At 38.5% G+C, this 22630-nt stretch overlaps 1 protein-coding gene across 1 annotated transcript; it reads left to right on the forward strand.

Moving 5' to 3' along the window:
• The first annotated feature begins 751 nt into the window (after window positions 1-751).
• Window positions 752-22630, forward strand: LOC144196096 (zinc finger matrin-type protein 4-like). Its single transcript, XM_077716088.1, has 7 exons — window positions 752-884; window positions 5544-5645; window positions 9776-9865; window positions 14159-14315; window positions 16828-17049; window positions 20462-20558; window positions 21788-22630. The coding sequence occupies exons 1-7, from the start codon at window positions 798-800 to the stop codon at window positions 21813-21815; spliced, it is 783 nt and encodes a 260-aa protein (XP_077572214.1). The 5' UTR covers window positions 752-797; the 3' UTR covers window positions 21816-22630.

The raw sequence follows: 22630 nt of genomic DNA on the forward strand, positions 1-22630 counted from the left end.
ACAACACAAGAACACTGATTAAACAGAGCTGGTTGATTTCTACAACACTGTCTCAAAGTAATTTCATAATAGGCTATATTCCCTACTAATACACTACAAAAATCCTTTAAAATGAAATAATTAAAACGCTATGTGCCTCTAGAAGGGTTGAGGGTCATTCCTTAATTCCTAAAAAGCCATTTTGTAGTCTTCTAAAGGGATTTAGGTGAAATAAATAAAAAATGTAAAGAAGATAATAGAAAAAAAATAACAATAAAGTTCATTTTCAGCAATTTTAAGCCTTAATCCCTTTAGGAAGAGAGGTCCGCTATTCAAAATATAAGAACTTTAACCCTTCATAAGGCAAGAATCTTGTTCATTTTATCACTAACGATTATTGCAGTTATATATTCATATGATCAAAATACATTCATAAATACATGCAAAGGTAATGCAAGATAAATAGGTAACATTAGACATAACACTAAGGTAGGTTTCTTCAATTCATTTAAAGTGGTAGAACTGGTTGTCAATGCTCAGAAGGCTGTCAAAATATATTGGACGTCTACCACAGTCAATGGCAGCTTATGGTTAAAAAGTCCCAATTTTCACATGAATTGGCTAACGTCTCCTCAATTACCCTAAAAGCAAGGTGAAAGACTCATTCGCATCGTGTTTTGCGCGTGTTGATCAACACATGCAGCCAATAGGAGAACAGGTGGGCGTGGCCTAACGCCAGATTGTACTATATTGTAGTACGGCTGCCAGGAAAAGACGCATCTGCGCTCACTCAGTCGCCATCCTGGCGGCTCTGGTTCATGGATCGGATACTTTCCATTCAAGTAAGACATCAGCTGGTGGTGTTTCCGACGCATTTTTGTCAGAGTTACATCCTAGAGTTACAGGTACTGTTTTTTTTTTCGTTCTTTTTCGATGTAGTCATCTTTTGGCATCAGTCACGGGGGGCGTGCATAAGAGCGAGTGGGACTGATGGGAGAGGGGAGACAACCGCAGGCATGTCTATCCTCTTGTATGTTTATCTTCTTCCACTGCGTGATTCTTGGTGCGTGGTGCGGAGATTTAGAGGCGTTTTTTTGTGTGGGGCAACACGCGCGCAATGAGAGTAGTCACACTTGTTTTGTTTTGCAAAGTATAAGAAGATCAGGTGGAGGTTGCTTGCTTGACACAAGTATGAACCATCTATCACTTCTTGGAGGGTCACTACATTTCTTTAATTGGCCAGGAAAGGCTGTTAAATAGTATTATGGGACAGACTTCTTTTTAAATATGATGGTGTTGAAATGGGAAAAAATAGGATGATGTAAGGGATGAAGTGTTGAAGTGTTTTCAACACCCATTTGTAAGTGGATGGTAACATGGTTGTCTCAAGGTGACATTTAAAAGGTTGTGAGTGAGGTTGCACCTCGCTCACCTTTGGGGCAGGCTAGCAGATGGTAACAGTTCAGCGATATTTGAGTCGGGCCGGTCGATGTTTAGATTTAAAGTCATTTTTTTTTAAAGTGGCATGCTGAGAATAGACATAGCAACATATTTTATTATGAAGCATCTGTGGTACATTGTGTTAATAAGTAGTGAATAAAAAAGGGAACTAACATACCATTAAAACCCACAAATTGGACAGAATATAGAGAAAAACACTGATCATTTTAACTCTAATAAATAAATATAAAATGAGATAACCTCCTATCACACAGCATCGGTATAATATATCTAACTTCCTTTAATAAAGCTGTCCAATTACAATTCAGTGAACATTTCACTCCCACGTCAACAGAACTCATTTGCCACTAAAACATTTACAGTGTTGTTCCCACCTCTGTTAAGTCCTGCTTAACCGGCTAAAGCCCTAAATCCATCCCTTGAATCTTTTATTTTGCTTTTTTTGGGTGTCAATTCCAACGTCTGCCATTTACATCACTCACGCAAGATCCAACCAAAAGTGGACAGCTCTAAGTGCATCATTTTATTCTGCTATCATGATGTGTCTGTCATTATCACTTGATTTCAATTTTATTTCATTGCACTTTGGTTTAACAGAGCCAGAATGGGCGTCACTGAGCGCTGAGCAGTTAACGTACAAATTGCATTGCTTTCCATTTAGATCAGATCTTCTCATACTTATTCCGCAGTGTTGAAAAGAAACATAAAACATGGCATTTTATAGGCCATGAATTCTCAGTTTTGATAGTAAAAGTCACTGTAGTATCTCAGATGATGCAGTCTCATCAACAACTACTTTTACAAACCACAAGAGGGCCCTATCTCGGTTCAACTGATCTTTTTTAAGGACTCAATTCATATTTCCTTATCTGTATTTACAGGTTATGAAACTAAATGTTAAATATAAGCAGTGTGAGCCATTTTAATGACTTTAGGTGAAGGATTTTTTCCTTTTTCCGAAATATTTTGAAACTTCTCAGCATCTGAATTCTGCTTAAAGAAGAAAATATTCCATGGTCATAAATCATTCAGGTAAAGGCAGAATACTACATATATGTATATGTCCTAGGAGTATTTCTATCTCTCCTTCCTCTTTAATTTGGTTATCTGAGATGGATCACAGCATTTTTCTCAACTGTCTGAGCTGAGCTGGCGTCATGTCGTCTCTTTTCGAGAATAGCTAAGCAAAGTCTGATGGATCAAGAAGAAATTGGGTGTTTTGTAAAGGTCATGGATGTTTCCAAACCTTTCCCCCCCCCAAAAAGATAGCAGTTGCAAGAGCAATAACAAACTGCACACTGACTGACAAGTGGAAATTAGGTTTTGGCACTATAATAGAGTTTATATTGTCTCATGCAAGTGAGATTACAATTCAAGTCATTGGCACACTGCACATTTTGCCATATTAAAAATATGATGGTGATTCCTGTTTTTAACTATCCTCGAAGTTTAGCACGATGGCATACCCTGGTGTGACTTGGAAGACATTAACTTTACAGGGATATCAATTTATGAAAATTGTTGAGAGTGAGACAATGTGGGGGCACTTTTGTGTAATGTTTTCTCTCGGAATATTTTCAGATATAAATACATGTAAATATATTTTAGATGATTAAAAATGAATGTATTTTACAGACAAGTAATATAATAAAAATGGTTTACAGATAAAGACAATATCTTAATTAATATTCAAATATTCTGTATTTATTCATTCAATCAGATAAGATTACTTGGTTAGCTAATCAACAATTAAAAGCTGGTTGATTCCAAATGTCTACTTTGCACTGTCCTTTTCCTGTGAATTACCAGTCTCTCCTTTCCCCAACTGTGTTTAGTTTCGACTTTTTTTCATAAAGTTATGTAAGCAAAAAGCCTCCAAGTAGAGCATCTGCTCCAAAAATTCAATGTTCTTTTCCCTGACTAAGGAGATTTTGAGTTCGCACTTACACTGGCCAACATTAACCTCATTAGGCTGACTTGTGTCACAATTCTGGTGTTGCACGCTCTCAACATTTATCCAAATTGCCCCCAATGGCTTACGAGCAAGTTGATTATTGTACTCGAGTGATAGGCAGCCCCCCCCCCCTCTCTGTTGAACATTTTTATTCAGCACATTTGAGCAGATTTGAGTAGATTTGTAGACAGTGTATGGGACAGCCGACAAGGGAACTAGTGTCAAGTTTAAGAACAAACATAACACAAATGGAAAGATGAGTGCACAAAGCTCTTTAGATGAGATTTGTCATGGGAACATAAATACTGCTCGGATGTGTTATTTTCCACCTGATGCTAGGTAGACTTTCCCTAGTCTCAAATATGTCAATGAATTTTAAAATCATTACAGTTACTGGAAAATGTGCATTATTCTCCACATCTATATTCATGAAATGTGAACATTTTCAATTCCACATTTATTATTTCATCTTCCATTTCGCTGTACCTCACATGGTTTGCTGGGATGCTGGAGCTTACCTCAGCTAACAATGGCCAGTAAGGGGGTGCACCCACATACTGCCCATTATTGTCATACTAACGACATGCCATGATAAAATACTATACTAAAAGATGACAATTCTTTCCCCAGATATGTTAATACAAACAGACCTGACACAAATGTACTTACTATCTACTGCAATTATCAAACATCTGGCATCAAATATTTTTCCACGTAGGCATAGGTCTTAATCTTAATCATGTCAATGCCTGGGTGGATATGGCTTTAACTCCAAAGATGAAGTTATGAGAGGAGGCTGGTATACCGACAAGATATATTGAAGAGAAAATAGGTCTTTGTTAACTGGCTTCCTTGGTGTCAAAGTCAGTGGTTTTGCCTCACAACAAAACCACAGACCCGTGAAGCCAGTAATTTGAACTAAGAGCCAGAGGCACACCTTTTACAAAAGACTGGTCAAGCTCAGTTTGTCCCGTTGAATGGATTACAAGTGATCGTTCACTGCTTCAACATCTACTGGGCAATTGCCGCTGCGACCTCGGCACCCTTCTGCAGCCCCCAGCGATTCTATGTCATGCATCTTGACTCATTTGCCTGCTGATGAGGGTTCTGGGAATATGCTAAACATTGTTGACTAGGTGTGACATTCAAAGTGGCTTACTGCTAATTTGAGTGTCAATTTGAGGAGTGTTGCCCTGATTCCTCGATGCTTCCATTGTCCCATCATTCTCATTCATTAAAATGTATGGCCAATGGGATTAGCGAGTTTTGCTAACTTCTATGACTGCATAATCGAAATATTGGTTGCATTTAAACATGGCGGCTGACATGGGTACTTAAATCTAGCAGCAATTCTTAAATTGGCAACAGGTTACAAATGCAAACCCCACAAAAACTAAAAAGATTGACCTCAACATGCTTGGGAATTTCTTCCAAAATAAGTTCCCCCGGCTCCTGTTTTTGTTTGTGCGGGTCGTTTTGCTGCTGCTGCTTAACATCTGGGATTATTAATAATTTATTTCTAACATATGTATAGCCTTTGGCAGTGAAAGGCAACAAAAGCTGGTCATTTGTTTGTATCCCGTAGCAATAATTAAGTATTTCCAAATCGTTCAGTTGATGTAATGAGACGCTTTAAAACGGGAAAATCTATTTAAAGCGGAATTTAATGGGACCATTTAAAAACTATATACATTTATGAAAGCATGTGTTCTATTTAGGTCATTTTTAAATCATTTTACAATATATTTTAATCATTTTAAATCTACTCTGTGATGATCGACTTATACCGTAAAATCTGTTATTGGATGAGAGGGGGAAAACAGAACTTTAACTCTTAAGAAGCTCCTCAGTAACTCATACAAACCTAAATATTGGATGCAATGAAATATTAAGATCCATGAAATTATAAAACAAGATTATTGTTTGCTTAGGGTGTTAAAAATGGGCTGGTTTGAGGATCCCGCATAGAAAAAGATTAATTTCTCTTGAAATGAAGGTGAAAAAGAACTAAGACCTGGTGGAATGTACCACAATAAATCATTAAAAAATAATACAATAGTTGTTGTTGTGTCAAATCGCTTTGAGTGCCTTTAAGGTTGAAAAACAAGTCGATTCATCATTTAACCTAACATTTGGTATCTTTCAACAGATGAAGTCTACAGAAGTGGACCAAGGGCTATTCACAGACAGCTACTGCAGGGTGTGCAGTGCTCAGCTCATCTCCGAGTCCCAGAGGGTCGCCCATTATGAGGTAAGGAAGACCACTTGGCCTACGTGAACGCAATGAAAACTTTATGATTGTTTTTCACTACTAAAAAAAAATCCTTTACCTTAGATTTTCCTATAAACCATTCATGGCTCCCTCGTTATTATATAGGAAAACATTCCACCGACAGAACATGACATTTGAAGAGGTCCACTGTAATATCATGGCATTATTCACAACAGCACATTTCCTGTAAATTTCAATCTTAATGCAGTCTATTGGAAGCCTTCCTTTCTGAAACGTAATACCTCGTCTATGTTTCGTGTTAAAGGAATTCATTCAATGCATCTGCAATGATATCGAACATTCCATTGGTTTCTCTCTGCCTCAATCAGATTTCAGCTTTACTCCAATTGTGGGTTTACTGGAAAGACTGAGGGATATTGCACTGTCAGAGCAGTTCAAATGGCTTTTTTCCCCAGATGTTATCTCACTACTGTATGTACAAAAAAAAAACATTCATCTAAGAGTACTGTAAGATTAAAGATTGTTAGTGTAGATACAGTAAAAATACATTGAAGGTCTGAAGGGTTAGAGTCTGGTCAGTGAGATTGGGGAACAAATATTTGTTATGTTTTTAGAAAGTCAGTTTTGTCTGTTGCATTTTGAATCAACTTGCTTATTATTATTATTAGTTGATGGCCACTGGGATGTACATGGTCATAGTAGCTATATATATAAAGTAGAGTCAACTAAAATGTCCCATGATCACAGGAGAACTGCTTTGTTTTTTGGGGACTTTGCAGGAGGCGGCTGTACCATTTCAAATCAAATATTAATTTTGTTATTGTGTGGTGAATTCTAAGCAGGGGGCCCTTTGCCACCTGGAACAGAGGCAATTTCACATTCTGTTTTTAGCGCAGCAGTTTGGGTTTAGCCGAGTGCATCTTGACATGTTTTGTACATGCTACTGATAAGAGCAAAAAAGGGATGAACAAATCTGCTAATGCATCATTTTTAGTCAGATAATGGTGGCAAACCATCTAACAAATATGTTGAAATATCTGAACAAAGTAGTAATATTCCTAATTATATCTGTCAAAGACATTGTTGCTGACAATTGAGTTAATTGCCCAACGGCGCTCCATCCATGGCACACTATGACAAAACAGTTGAATGATTTGATTAGTCAATCAACTAGTCTTGTGCTAGGATGGTTAAATATCCCAAAGCAATGTTTTTATGTTCACACTTTCTATGTCATTTGAAGCTTCAAATGAATCAATCAAACACAACTTTGAGATTTGACTGGACAGTCATTTGTTAAATGCAACTTGGCCAAAACCTGTTTTCTTTGGATGTTCCAAGTGAATTATTTTACACTTCATGTGATTTTACATCCCTAAAATCTGGTCATTGCAGCAGCTCGCTACTCATCAGCACAATGGAAGATGTGGCAGAGATCGTGTCAGAGCATGTCAGCAACTCGACAAACGAATCTGTATTTCCACGACCGCTCTCTTTGACCTTTAAACATATTGATTTGTGTTGGAGAGGATTAGTGAGTCACACTAGGTTTTACTACACCAACTACTATTCCCTTTAGGCATTATTGCATCGGAGTTCAGACAGTGGGTGCGGTGAGTGTTAAAAAGTGGCTTTGGTTTATATTTGATTGCTTTCTCCATTCGCAGTAGAGCGAATACATCTGGTAATTCATTTGAATAATTATAATCCCTAAAGGGGGAACTTCAGAAATACATTTTACCATTACCGCACGCATGCAAATTGAATACATCCAACTCAAAAGTAATAGCTTCTAGAATCTAGAATTACATCCTTGTCTGGCAATGAGATCTCTCACCCAATTATTTCCCATGGCTCATTAGCTCTTTGAGTACTCCTAATATTTACAACAAGACAAAGTGCAAAACATAACGTATATACTTATTTTACAACAGTTTAAATGATGTCAACACTGTTACTACTGGTATTAATCATTTGCCATCCGTTTGGATAGCTTTAGAGTTAATGGACAGTAAAAAATAGTCTAGCAAATACTGTTGACACAAATCTACTGCGGCAAAAAGTGCAATTATAATGCGGCATGATCAAAAGTAAAGCGACACTGGCGCTTTTCGAACATTTTGCTCAGTTGATCAAAATGAAAAAAGATAAACAACAGACCCCTTGAGGTAACTGCGCTAATGAGCAGACTGGTGGAGCTATTTCAAACAATTTGTTGATATATATTAAAAAAACATCCCTCTAACTATAGCTGCTTAAGCAAGTGTGCATGAATGCGACAATTTACACACATTATTTCTCTGTAAGAGCTTTTTACTCAAAAGAAATGAAGCACTAACTAGGCTTTCTAATTTACATTTTCTTTGCGGAGAAATTGTTTTGCTAAACAAGGTCAGGCCAATTTTCTATCAAGATGCCTTTGGTAATTTTGTATTTTTTTCTGTTATTTCCCCAAACCAATTTCTCCAAATTGGATGGTAATAAATAAAATATTAGTTTTTAGCTCAGACTCCTCTTTAGTTTGCAATGCGCATCTCTTGAATCCAACTAACTTACTTTTGAGAAACCAGCAAAGAGAGTCAATGATTCCAAGGAACAAAAGCGTTTCAACATTTTAGGGGTACAAATGAATTATAATATTACGAGCTGTCAAAAAGAAAACTCGGTGGAAGAAAAAGTCCTCAGGCTTATCACGGTGACATGAAGATTCTCTCACAGAAATATAATACATTTACGCAACATTCATTTCTCAGTGTTTCTTTGAACTACTCAGCAAAGCTCTAGCTACCATAAAAAAAGACTTGGAAAGAAAGTTAGGCTTGCCTGAGTGCACTGTAAGAGTTAGTATTCTCTTACCTTAACTTTAAATCATCAGTCATACATAGGCAGAATAAGAGCATGTCCCGTAAAGACAAAAAATGGCAGGTAAATCGTATAAAGAACTGGCGACCAATCAATAAAGCAATATGCTACATTCCCTAGGCTGGTACTTTTACTGCTTTATTCTTATAATAGAAAAAACCTCTCGTTACGCAGAGCAGTAAACGCGACAAAACCTGATAAAAATCTCTACGTCCTTGCCATCGTTATTTTCTCGATAATCATGTTGGCAATCAAAATTTCATTCTCGAGTTTCTCCTTTACAACAGGATGACAATATCACAACTCTGATTTCAAGTCTGTTTCTTGTAAACTCATTTTATCCCTGAAATATTTCCCCTGATGTGTCTCCAAGAACAGAGCCACAATCAATACAAAGCTTGTAAGAAGACACCTACTAAACCCTTATTGAACTAGCCTCTAATTATCAATTCAATGTTGTTTCAGGCCAGGAATGGGAGGGAGAAAGTACATTTATTTGACTTCCGTTTTAATGAAGCCGATCAAAAAACCAATAGATGTGAATGTGGAAGGGGCAGCAGGGCTCTCCTTTTAACCTCCATAATGATATACTGTACCACAATTGGTAGTATCACTGTGCAGGGTAACAATGTACTGATGAAATTAGACAATAAGGAGCTTAGGGTCAGATGGTGAAGAGGATCAAGTAAACAGTAACTGCTACTAAATAATAGACTATGAAATATAAATAACGTCAACACAATCCACTCTAGTCTGCAGGTTGCCTTTGAGATTTGCCACATTTTATATGATCAAAAATAGAAATTAATCTGCTCTATAGTCAGACTGTCACCATCACAACATTTTTTTGTCGTGTGAAAATAGGTAAAGAAAAGACTGGATTATCCTGAAAAAATTCAAACTTTGACTCGGAGAGATTTAAAGTTTTAGCTTTGAAAAATGCTAATTGTTAACTTCAACTTCTAATTCCATGGGCTCTGTTGATTAAGATTTTCCACAAATCACCCTTTAAAATCATTCTTCTCTTTTATAATCCCCCTACTTTAACACTAGCCTGACAGGCGTGACTGCCCCATTTTTACACACCCATTCTTGTGAGGCCTCTTGGGTAATGCATTAGGAAATGGCAAGGTGAAATAAAAGGAAGGCACCTTGAAAGATACAACATATTGAAAATGTACATACGTACATAGGCTATACTGTTTACAGCACTCTGTCTACATAATTAAAAGGAATTTGGCTGCCTTGAGTTACTTTATTCATAACATTTTCCTTTTATCTTCCAGAGTCGAAAACATGCCAATAAAGTACGACTATATTACATGTTACATCCTGTGGATGGAGGCTGCCCTGCCAAGAAGCTCAGAACAGACAATGTAAGTTATTTATGACATATACATGATGTCCGTTGTCTGAACTCACCGAGAAACATGTGTCTTCTGTCGGATCTTAGCCGGCAGATTCACGTTGAGAGCTTTATTGTTAATGGGTTTTTGAAGAACCTCCCTTAGTGACTGAATAGCTGAAAGGCTGAGGCCACTATTTTAGTGCCATGAATGTGGTGGCGTCGAGCCGCTCGTTGGATACAAAGCCATAGTCATTTCTCTGCTATCCGAAATATGTAAGCAAAAATGTATTCAATATAAACAATTTTTAAACTATTCAGGTATTCTCATACAATCTTATATTCACTTGCGCTTAATTTAATTGCCATAAAATGTTCTTGGATTTACCTGAAATGTAGGCTGTAATAATTAGAAGTTCGAAAAGTGAGCACACCATGCCTTAAATATAAGTACGCTTTTGCATGAGTGCTGAGCTCCATCACCCCCGCGGCCCTCCTGAGAATAAGCGTCTTGTAAGATGAGTGAACGACTGTAACTGTCTCTCAGTATAAAATCTTATTGTTTTTAAGCATGGCTACTACGTTGTGTCAAAATGTAACATCAAGCCAGGCACAAGAACATCTTTTGGCCTCCTTTGTCACTCTGCATTTGCGTTTTTTTCCCCCAATCTGACCCTTGTTAAAAAGGGGCACATTTCCCGTTGGGAGGGGCATTCTTTGTAAAACTACACAGATTTGAAGTGACCAGGCGGTGCTCATAAGGTGGCACTGTCTAAAAATACACACAGCAGCACTGCCTCCAGAGACTGAGACAGTGCGTACATTGGGGCATAGCCCAGCGTCTGGACTTTTTGGAATTGATTGTATGTGACAACTGTACATGCTGCTGGTCATTCTAGTTGCTGTGATAACTTGTTTTCATCCAGATTGAGTGGGAATGTCGGTCAACCCGTACAGTTACAAGGTTTTACGGGTTGGCTGGTGGCCAGGTTTTGCTTGTTTTTTTTTTTCTTGGCTCATTATGGTCCCGGTGTTTCTTGTTCTCGCCTAGTCTTTGTAGTTCCCCATTAGTTTTGCCTATTATTAACCTACTACCAATCAGATTCACTCACTATGATCATTGTCTCAACTTTTTAAATTTTTTTAGGCTATGTTCACACTGCAGGTCAATTCCGATTTCTTTGCCCAAATGCGACACATATTTGATTTGTCTTTTCATCCAGCACGGCCTGATTTGTGTGTGGCTAAGAATGAGATGCTCTTGACTGACAGCTACAAACACATACACGCTTGAGTGCGACTCATACGTTATACGAAATTCCAACAGACGCCAACGAGTCATATGAAGGCACAGAAAATACATTTCCTAGCTTGTTATGGCACGTGAAATGATCCAGTTTAAAAAATGCGAGTCGCATATGTCCTTGCAATAAGAACGACTACGGAAAAGATTGGAATTATCTGTCAAAATTGAAATTGGGGTCAAGTCCTCCACTGTGAAGGTGGCCTTTGTTTCCTTTCTGACCTTGACTGGCTATTCGTAATAATTTGTTCTTCAGGAATAAAGTTAGTTTGGATCTGTCTCTTATACTTGCATTTGGGTCCAGCACCCCCCTTCGCTCCTTGCTCACCCGCCCCATATGTGAGAGAAATGGATGAGGTCATACGAAGAAAAATATGCCTCAAGAGTTGCAATAAACTTATATCACAATGAATAAATTTACTGAAGCACATTCAAAGTTGTAGAAAATTTTCAATTCGCAAGGCAACATAAATTTCTTTTGCCTCCCGAGGCTCTCATTTATTATTGACCTGTAATCCCCTGCCACAAGACTTAGTAATGTCTTAGTGTTTCTTTGCTTTTACCGCTTGCATCGTCTATTGGTGTATTGGACTGTAATAATCTCATCTCATTTTCTAAACCGCTTTATCCTCATCAGGGTTGCGAGGGGGTGCTGGAGCCGATCCCAGCTGGTCTCTGGACACCCTGGATCGGTGGCCAGCCAATCGCAGGGAACAAGGAGACAAAGGACAACCATGCACACACACCCATACCTGGGGGCAATTTAGAGTGTCCAATCAGCCTACCATGCATGTTTTTGGAATGTGGGGAAAAATGGAGTACCCGGAAGAAACCCACATAGGCCCAGGAAAACATGCAAACTCCACACAGATGGACATGACCTGGATTTGAACCCAGGACCCCAAAGCTGTGAGGCCGACGCGCTAGCCACTCGTGCTGCCGGGCCGCCATTACTGAAATAATAAGCACTCTAAAATCCAACGTGCAGAGAGATTATCTTCCTGTCACTTTCTGCATCTGCCGACTTCCGTTAAATGAAGCTTCCAGTGTTGCCACTGGACACGTTGGAGGGGAGACAAAGCAGTCATCCTGGAGAAGGCACAGGTGTCTGACACTGCCTTGACGGAACAAGAAGTGACTGAATTCTTGTGCTTCATTGCCCTAACCTTTCTTGGAGCTATTGCAAATTGCAACAGATTGCACATTTGACGCTCACATTGGTATGAGGTGATCCCATTTCAAATCAACATTTCAAGAAGTGATACATAATTTATGAGAATAATAATAACAACATAAGGTGGGTTGGCTCTCAAATCTTATATCTGGTGCCATCATGGCAGGTTTGAATTACTCTCTGGACGGTTTATTTCAGCTCCAGCAAAAAATATCCGCTTCTTTAAGAAGCTGCAGTAATGACGCCAACTCAATTTTATACTTGACGCAAACATTCTCCGAGTCTTATCAGGTTTGAAAGCAGAGACTACAATACAATCAATTATTTCTCAAATTTGACTGATATCCTGTATATGTCAATGATGAGCTGTATTCAAACTGAAATCCCTCTCGACCTACTTAACTCCAACGAACCACAACTTTGGTGGTAAACATGTTAGTTTTCATAAGGTTCATCAGAAGAGCTGAGCATGCAATTATCACGGATGTACATTTTGCTGACTCAGCATAATTGATCAGAATATCCCACAAATCCTTCAACTGGGTCATCTAGCAGAAGGCTGCCATTCAATATCTTATTCCACATTAAACTATGGCTATAAAGAAGAGCAAACAGGAGAAATGGGAGTTCTCAGATCAATAAGAACAGATTTTTATATATTCCAGGAACTATCGGTTTCGAGCATTTATGTGTGAATTTGGGATGTAGAGTCCAGACTTAGCTCTACTCTGCCCTCCTCTCAGTGAACAGAAATAGACTGCTTTGTCTGCTCAGACCAAGTCCCTTTATCCTTTCTTCGTAGGGGATACCCTTGTACTTAACTGCCCTATTTCTTGTGCATGTGCCGCGGGGGAGATGCACTTGAGTAGACCGTCTTTCCTGGCCCTAAAATAAGGCAAGCTTTATGCTGTGTAAAAAGTCCAGCTTGGATTAACCCCATCCAGACAATCTGTGGCACTAAGATGTCACTTCACAGAGCACTTCGGCTCTTTGAATTCAACACTAGGCAGATGGCATTATTTTCAAGACAAACTTCTATGAATCCAATGCAGCCGCAATTAGAAAGAAAAATACTAATTACATTCTCTTATGGTACTTAGCTGCTCATTCAGCCAATGTTTCAAATCATTAACTTTCTGGGATGGACTGCTGACATAGCATGCATGAGCTTTTTTTTTTAATTATTATTATTTGAATCATTTCTGAGATGGTTGATAGTCGGTTCTTGCTTTTGTCACTAAGGGAAGGTTGCTAGGATGTGTGCGATTAGCGCAAATGAAGGACAGCCAAGGACAGAAGGATGGGTGGTGTGTGTTTGTGCGTGGAAGGGGGTTGGGGGTGTCAGAGTGAGTCACAGCAAACCACACACTGTCGAAGGATGAGTCGGGTGCATATCTTCTTGCAAACATTCAATATACTGTAAACTTACAACGTCCGTAATTATGACGTGTGAATTTAGGATATATTTTTTGTTGTTGTAAATACTCAATTCTACCATACATTATTTATAGGTGTGTTGTATTAAAGCGCAAACTATACCCTCTCAATCATCATCAGCAGGCATCTCTCTTTCTTCCTACCTTCATCAGTTCACTCAGCAGCCTAATTAGTGAAGTATCACTTGACCTCCTACTGATATTACTCGCTACCTAATGGTGCGGAAACACAGGCCAGCTGGAGAAATCAATCTATTGAATTGTTGATTAAAAATTGAGATCATCCTTAGAAGGCTTTTACATAAGCTGTTGTTCTGTCCATTTTTTTCAGGAAAACATATGAAGCAACGTTTATATTTCTTGTCTTTTTTTTGGTTTTGTTTCCTAATTGCATATTGCTTTGTGTTTCAGGGCAGCGATGAAGGGGATGTGGATAAGAATAAATGTTGCACGCTATGTAACATGTCTTTCACATCTGCAGTGGTTGCAGAGTCACACTACCAGGGTAAAATTCATGCTAAGAGGCTAAAACTGCTACTTGGAGATCAGCCTTCGCTCACGACCAAAGGTAATGCCCTTTTTGAAAAAACTGAGGGAATGTTTTACATCGAAATAAATGAAAACTATGGATGTGCGATAATCACCCAAAAAAACTGTGAAACTTGAAGTCTTGATATCGTTTCTGATGTGGTCTTACTTAAGACATTCTGTCGTACCTTTCATTCTACACCGACATTGCCCAACCAAGCCTTTTGTTCCCTCCACATTCAACCTTAACATCACTGAAGGTGTTCATTTTAATGCCTCAATAAACTCTAATGAGACAACCCTGCTTCTACTGGCTTGGAAGAGCTTCAATAAAATGTAGTTTATGCCTCTTTTCCACAGGACAGATGGTCTACACCATAATTTGGGGGACACACTACCCACTAAGATTTAGTAGATTTTAGACATGAGTCTGTAATTAATAGGATAACCAATTTATATTTTGGGACATCTCATCTGCTAGAACACTTCATGCAGTTTTGCTAAATAAAAATATAAGCCGACTTACTCAGGCGCTTTGAAGGCGTTGGTCTGACTTTGAAGGCGCTGGTCTGACCTTGAAGGCATCGTTCTGACCTTGAAGGCATTGGTCTGACCGTGAAGGCATTGGTCTGACCTTGAAGGCATTGGTCTGACCTTGAAGGCATTGGTCTGACCTTGAAGGCAGTGGTCTGACCTTGAAGGCATTGGTCTGACCTTGAAGGCATTGGTCTGACCTTGAAGGCATTGATCTGACCTTGAAGGCATTGTTCTGACCTTGAAGGCGCTGGTCTGACCTATAAAGGGGGAAAGAAAATTCAACATAAGGTTTTTTGGTTGAATTTTAAATTGCTATGATGCAAAGATTTTCATCTAAATAAGTTAATATTTTTAGGTCGGGTCAATAAAAAAATAATTCATTATTATCTAACGATGTTGATGGAATGGTGGCCTTGTATATTTTGATTTCTTCAATGTGGAGTGAAATTACACGTTTTGGCCTGGTTTCAAATGTCCAGGCTGTAGGCACAACGGCTCCCACGAATGTCACTTCCTTCAACATCCTCAATTTTGCTTGGGGAAATGGTTCCCTAGCGTTCATTTAAAAGGAAGTGATTCAGAGAATTTGATTCCAAAAATGTCCTAAAGCCTCTTTTTTGCTTCATATTTTTGGAACTATTACGTGTGCGTGACTCAATGTTTCATCATATGAGGAAGGAGGCAAAGTAATTGTAGACATATATTTTTGAAATGACTTCCATCTGCTTAACTGCTATTTCAAGATGTACCAAAAGTGCTGACAATAATATAGCATTATTATCTTATGTTGCAATTTGGCAATTCATTGATAGTCCAACTTTTTCCTGCGGCATTCGAGTTACAATTGGCAAATGACCTTTCCTGTTTCTGTATTCTCACCCTCATGCTACTGTGACAGTGAAATTCCCCGAATAAATAGGCCATTAACAGACTGTCGCTAGCTGACTTTTGACCCATCTACACGGCGAAAATTAAATAAATTCTGACATCCTGCAGCGCAGTTAAATAGCTCAGTGTTTTTGCCAAAGTCTTTGATTCAAATCCACATAATAGCTACAGTTACAACCAGGGTTTTGAGGTCTTCATTCGCAATTATTGAGCTTGTGATACCGTAAGACAACAGTAATTGATTCAAGTCAGGCGCATTGTCTCAGACACAGTTAAAGGAATTACGCTAACAGCTCTGTTATGCACTGCGGAACACTATGGCAAAACAATAGATGTTCTGGTTGGCCGCAGTGGTACACATGCATTAAGAACTTAAGTGGGTAGCAACAGGATGAGCAGGCTCATTGTTCCATTTGTCAGGTAGAATTCTTTGGCTCCGTTTTAAGGCATTTAATGATGATAACAGCTTTTTTTCCCCACATGACTGCTGGGGGAGGGCTCTGCTTGGTTAATGGGTATTGTTATTTTGCAGTTGATGATGGTTTAAAGCTCTTATACTGCTCTGTCAGTTGCATACTGCTGCCTTTCTTGCACTTGAATAGGCAATCTTGTCTTTATAGCCTATGCTGCATGTAGTCTTGCAAACATCAGTCACTTTTAAAAAGCTATATATCTGACGGAGGGTTTTTTCTTATCTCATCAGAGAATTAACTTGTAGAGTTTTAAGAGTGAGACTAAATGTGTATGGGGAGGTTGTGTGTAGTGTTTTTTCTAGGATTTGTTCCATCAGGGGGAGTAAAATACATTTTGAAATAATTCTAAATGTATATTATTAATAGACATAATTATATATTTATATATATTTTATAAATCGCCATTTTCTGTACCGATACTCCTCACAGGGGTCACGGGGGTGCTGCAGCCCATCCCAGCTAACTATGGGCACTCAGCAGATGTTGCCAGCCAAGAAGACGGATAACCATTCATGCTCACACTCATACTTTGAATGCATTTCTACAAGAATTGAACGAAAACAAACCTGAGATCTATACGATATGCGATATTCAATTTTCCCCACAACTCCAACACAAAGCACAGAACAATATTTAGGTGTTTTATCTCCCCAGAGGCATCTCCCAGTCCTATAAAGAACTCTCCAGAAACATCTCCCATGACCTCTCCTCGACACCGACGTGACTCAGATCGCTACTGCCAACTATGCAACGCTTGGTTCAACAACCCCGGCATGGCTCAACAGCATTATGATGGTAAAAAGCACAAGAAGAATGCTGGCCGAGCAGACTTACTGGAACAACTGGGCAAGACTCTGGACATGGGAGATATGAACGGTATGGAAGCTTTACTCAAAATGAATAATAATGTTGAACAAAAAAAACATAGTGGAAGGTCACCTTTACCAAGTGAGAATAAAACTCTCAGGGGATAAGCTCTTTGTTATCTATATAGAAAAAAGTCATTGTAGCTTGATGAGACCTGTCAGGCAGCCTTATGTCTGGTCCATCCCATACAAGCCCGCGAGCTTGGTAATATGCCCCAACTGGTTTGGACTATGTTTGGCAATGTCATGTAGTACCATATGGGCATAAAAATAGGTCACCTGAAGACTTAACTATAAAACATCTGCCTCACAGTTCTGTTGTGTGGGTTTGGGAATCTCAGTTGTGGCCCCCTTTGCGTCGAGAGAGTGGATTTGTGTTATATGGATGCAGGCTTTTTCTTTTTTTCATGCAACATTTTGAAGCTAGGCGCACGCTCCAATTGACTTATATGTCACAATCTGTTACTTTTACAGGAGAGAAGACGATGTCGCTCATGTCACAATATGTCAATAACAATTACACAATATCTTCCCAGCTGGTGGTCTACTGGCTGCCAGAATACCAGAAGCACCCTAGAGGTGTTAAAGGGCATTCAGATGGAGCTACACTGAATGAGAATGACAATTTGGTACGGATCAGTGCACATGGTCTTCTATACCTCAGCCACATTTAATGCTTTAGCTTAATTTTTTTCTATTGAAACATTATTAAGGAATTATACGGGTGTATAAATATGGAATTTGTTGTTTTTCCTCTCATTCCTAATCAAAATAGCATAATTTATGGAAGAATTATGTATGCAGATGAGGATGCTACTCCTGACAAAGCAATTTTCTTCACGTTTGTTCATCTCTTTGCGACTTTTATCTATTTTGTACTTTATCTGATCTCGCTCTTCCCTCTATGTGACCCATAGCATCATCCTTTCAATCTGCTCAGCCTGATAAAATGTGCAACCTGACTCTGTAGATGTACACGGTATAAAATATTCAGCAGCTCCTATGAAAGAAGTTTCATTACGCTAGAACATGCATTGTTTTAGAATTGGGTCTATACATGTAAAGATGGACAGGTGAAATGAGACAGGTTAAAGGTATAGTGAGCCTAATGCCACACATTGGTTTAGACACAAGTTTTTCAACAGTATTTCTACCAATACAGTATTTTTTATGGAACATGTGTCACCTCAGAACAGAACCTTTTTTCACAATTAGGTGAATTCTATGAGACAAACTTTACGAATACTCCTAGTTATGATTTCCATCCAAACAGTGCTTTGCTGTCATCGAAAGAGAGGTTAGGAATATAATGTGTTTAACTACAGTTTTTCTTTACAGTTTTGCTAGCTGACAATCAAAACGCACATAGAAAGACACAGTAAAATCCATTGACAATTACATTCACAACTAAGTTCATTGTAGAATTTCCAAAGAGTACGGAGAGAAAAGCCATTTTAACAGAACATTCAAGCGCTACACAGAAAAGCCTCTTGACCCCATTATCCGTTTCCAATAAAGAATTGAATTCTAAATCGTTACTTCCAAATAGCCTGTACTTTCCAATGACAATGGTAAAAGAACAAAAAACATGCATTTTTATCCATCCATTGTACAATATTCCAACAGACTTGACGGTAAAGCTGTTGCTTGATGGATGAAGCAAATAGGCTTGCATAATATACTTGAGAGGGGAAGATTTTTTGACAGATGAATTATTTTATTCACTTGCACGTTGCTATTTCCATCATTTTTCATTTGATTTGTCCATGTTGTATGGTCGGTATCAGGACAATTGGGTTAAACTGTAGCCGTAAGTGGTCAAATTCGTTTACCTTTTTCATGTATTTCTCAATACGTCGTTATTAAGGACGAAAGGGGAGCGCTTGAGAGAAATAGATTATCTTATAGTGCAGATTTTACATACAGTTATGGTTCTAGTAATACATATATATTCAGTTTCTGTTAGAAAAATGGGGAAAGGAGAGCTACCACTACAGAGTACTTTTGGGTTGTGCTCTCTATTGATACTGCTTCTGATGAATTTAACCAATGCTGTTAGGTTTTGTGTATAGAAATAATACAAGCCCAATAAGGCGAGATCATGGTAAGGCCAGGTGTCTTCTCGGACAAAAACAGGCTAGAAGAGCCACAGGTGGCTGGAAGCGATTGCTACTGAGGCAACTGTATAATCTCATATCCTTTCAAAGATAGTTTTAGAAGCAAGCAGTCAAGGGCCACCGCAGAGCAGATCATCTCCGCTTGCTGCATAAGTCAGGATATAGCAGCTGCGCTGTGTCTGATGAGGTGCATGCAATATTGATAACGTACAGTATATTGGTCGGAAGAATCGTTTTATCCAAGACTCATGCACTCTAGTATCACTCTTGAAATATTCATGAAAAGTAAACAGCTGTTTAAATAATGTTGTTCATGTTGTATGGTGAAAGTAAGTTTTACATGTATATACATACATATATATAAATGTGTATATATTTGTATATATATATATATATGTATATATATGTATATACATGTATATATGTATAAATGTGTATATATATGTATGTACACACATTGTACTTAATTGATTTTCCAATGGAGGGCTCTCCCCATACAAAAACTATATTTTCTCCTTTTATATACAGGGAGCACACCTAGAAAACTCCTTTTGGAGAAGTCAGCACCAGTTGTCAGCGTATGCTACTTTGTAAAACAACCCAGAAAGAGAGAAAATGCAAAATTGCATCCTAGTTGTTATGGCATGACTCGTTCTTGCTGGTCAGTCTTCATTCAATGCAGAAGCTCCATTAAAAAAAAGTGCAGGATAGACAGTATTTTATGGTCCTTTTGTTTATGGTGCTTTAGATACGATAACACGAGCAGAAAGTTCTCGTTGCTGGCCCCCATTTTGCCTGTATCAAGATGCCATCACTTTGCTGGTGTGCATCAACCTTGCGGGTGCAGAATTTTAAGGTGCAAATTCGCCAATTGCAATCACATCACGTCCAATAAGTAACGTGGCGCCTGCTAAATTAAAGAATTTGCATATACACGGCCCAGTGTGCGAGTGGTTAGGGCTTTGGGCTCACGAGGGTTCGATCCCAGGTGGGTCCTCACTGTGTGGAGTTAGCATGTTCTTCCCAGACTTGCGTGGGTTATCTCCAGGGGCTCCGGTTTTCCGCCCACATTCATTTGGACCCCGATTAGCTGGCCACCAATTCGGGCTGTCCCCTGCCTGGTGGCCGTAGTTAGCTGGGATAATCTCCAGCACGACCCTTGTAAGGACAAGCGTTTCGGAAAATAAATGAATTCTTATACGCGTCCCTGAAAACGGACAAAATAATAGAATTGATTCAGCAAAAACGCTGCAAGTGAAGAGAAAAGCTGCCTTTTAAATGGATCCCCTGTTTGTTTACTTCCAGGTCTGAAACGAAAGCATACCTGCGACGTGTGTAGCGTGACTTTGAACTCGGTGGCACAGTACCACGCGCATCTGCAAGGCTCAAAGCACCAAAACAAGTGAGTGGATCACGCTACTGCGGGCTCCAAAAGTAGAGCTCATTTGCACGTTTAAAGTATTGATGTTGAAGCACGTAATGCTAAATGCTACTTTTCATTTTTATGTGGAGAAAATGCTCTCGTTGGCTTTCATCGGTGCCCTTGAAATCTCCTGCTCCTAGAGCATAGAGAAGGCCTGTGCATTTTAGATACAGGGCATTTCACTCTGCATGCATAAATTACGAGAGACTATTGTGGAACGGGGCATTGCTGAGACTGAAATTTTATAGATGGCTTTATTTGGCTGGGGGCACCCTTGTGGACTTCACTCTCTTTAAAGATTGTATGTTCTATTTTTGGGGCAAAAAAAAAAAAATACATTTTGCTTGCAGTTGACCAAAAGTGATTGAAATTAGTCACATTTGCATTCTGGCAAAAAAGTAGGTCACATTTTACTGAGTCTGAAAAAAGTATTTGTGCATGCCTATTGAATTTCTTCTTTTTCCAGTTATTCTAGTATCCCTTCCACCTGTCTTCACTCTCTTTGTTCCAAACATTCATTCCAATGCTCATCAGCCACTTGTCTCAGTGGGTCATTAGCCTTTCCGCTCTCTATGCACCTGAGTGAATGGATGGTTGAGCAAGTGATTGATTAAAAAAAAAAAAAAAAGAAAATACTCCAGCTTGGTGACTGGCGGTGCATTGCAGACTTTTCAGTTTCATCACTGGATGGCTTATTTATCCTTCTAGAGCAGGCAGTATAGTTGTAATACAAGTAAAATAGACCAGAATTGTATGCCCGTGCATTTAGAGTATAAAATTACTAGGGTTTTCTTTTTTACAAACATCAACATGTAAATTCTACTAGTGAGCATTTACCATATCAGATGTCCTCAATAGACAGATTGCATTACAGATCTGGACATAGATGGCTTTTTTTTAATCTATTATTATTAGAATATTTTGACTAGGCCGTTTAATTCGACCAGTCCCTTTTTGGGGATTTAAAAGTATAAATATATCCAGTTGTGTAGTTATATAGAATGATTTTAAGAACATTTATCTTTACCCAAGTCCGTGTTTTCTGGAATTTCCATTTTTAAACTTCATCAAATGCATAAAAGTATGTATTGATGTATTGTTTTTTATTTTTTTAATAAATAATGCCGTAATATACTTGCATTAATAGATTTCTTAATCAAGACCAATATAAATCATGTTTTTTTCTGTTTTTTGGTGCCTTTCAACAGCATGAAGAATCAGATTTGCGTCCAGTGAGCGCAAGAAAAACTAACTACACTCGATTGATGTCAGACAAGCTGTGGTCAGCCCTGCCCTGTTTTTTTTTTCTTCTGCCTCTGCTCTGCAAACTGTCCTCATTCCCTTGTCTGTCTTTCACAATCGGTTTGGCCTCGCCTGGAAAATGAAGGATTTTTGTTTTTGGGTTTTTTTTGGAGGGAGTGGCATTTTTCCTACGGCAACACTGCATCATTTATCTCACCTCGGAGAAATGGAGCTAAGGGACGAACAACTAACTGCAAAACATTGAAAAGATAACCTTTGCATGGTTGGGCACTCATTGATGTGACACATCACATCAATTGTCATTCACTACACCTGGTCAAAGAGAATTCAGATCTGTTGGTGAATCGCAGCATTTATACGTGATATTAATTTTAAATGGTTGTTTGAGAGACAAAAGCGGTAGCGTCTCTGACTTCTTGACAATAAACAGATTTTATTAAGTTCTAAAATACATGTGGTTTAGCTTTATAGTATTGAATTCAATGGAATTGCATTAAATAGCAATAAGTATTTTGAACTAACAGATATTATTAAATTATGGTTGCATACTACTGTCTATGCAACATTAAATTAAATGACTACAATTGTGAAATGGAGAAATTATTACTGAATGAATTTGTGGTTCATACCAGCTATTATTTTGTGTTAGAAAGTGTCTAGTGTTTACTTGTTGTTGAGTCAAAAAATTAAAGGGGTGTGGATGGGATTGTCTTACTCTCTAACTTCTTCCCACATTCACAAAACTACTTGTTAGGTCGTCCACAAAAGGTTATCACAGCTAAGTTCCC

This window comes from Stigmatopora nigra, chromosome 4, assembly GCF_051989575.1.
Source record: "Stigmatopora nigra isolate UIUO_SnigA chromosome 4, RoL_Snig_1.1, whole genome shotgun sequence".
Classification (NCBI taxonomy): domain Eukaryota; kingdom Metazoa; phylum Chordata; class Actinopteri; order Syngnathiformes; family Syngnathidae; genus Stigmatopora; species Stigmatopora nigra.

What these genes read in the sequence shown, in the direction of transcription:
- LOC144196096 (XM_077716088.1), top strand. Translation starts at nt 798, where the DNA reads ATGGATCGGATACTTTCCATTCAAGTAAGACATCAGCTGGTGGTGTTT. An exon ending in AGAAGCTCAGAACAGACAAT is followed by an intron (nt 9,866 to 14,158) that starts GTAAGTTATTTA and finishes TTTGTGTTTCAG; the next exon opens with GGCAGCGATGAAGGGGATGT. An exon ending in GGACATGGGAGATATGAACG is followed by an intron (nt 17,050 to 20,461) that starts GTATGGAAGCTT and finishes GTTTACTTCCAG; the next exon opens with GTCTGAAACGAAAGCATACC.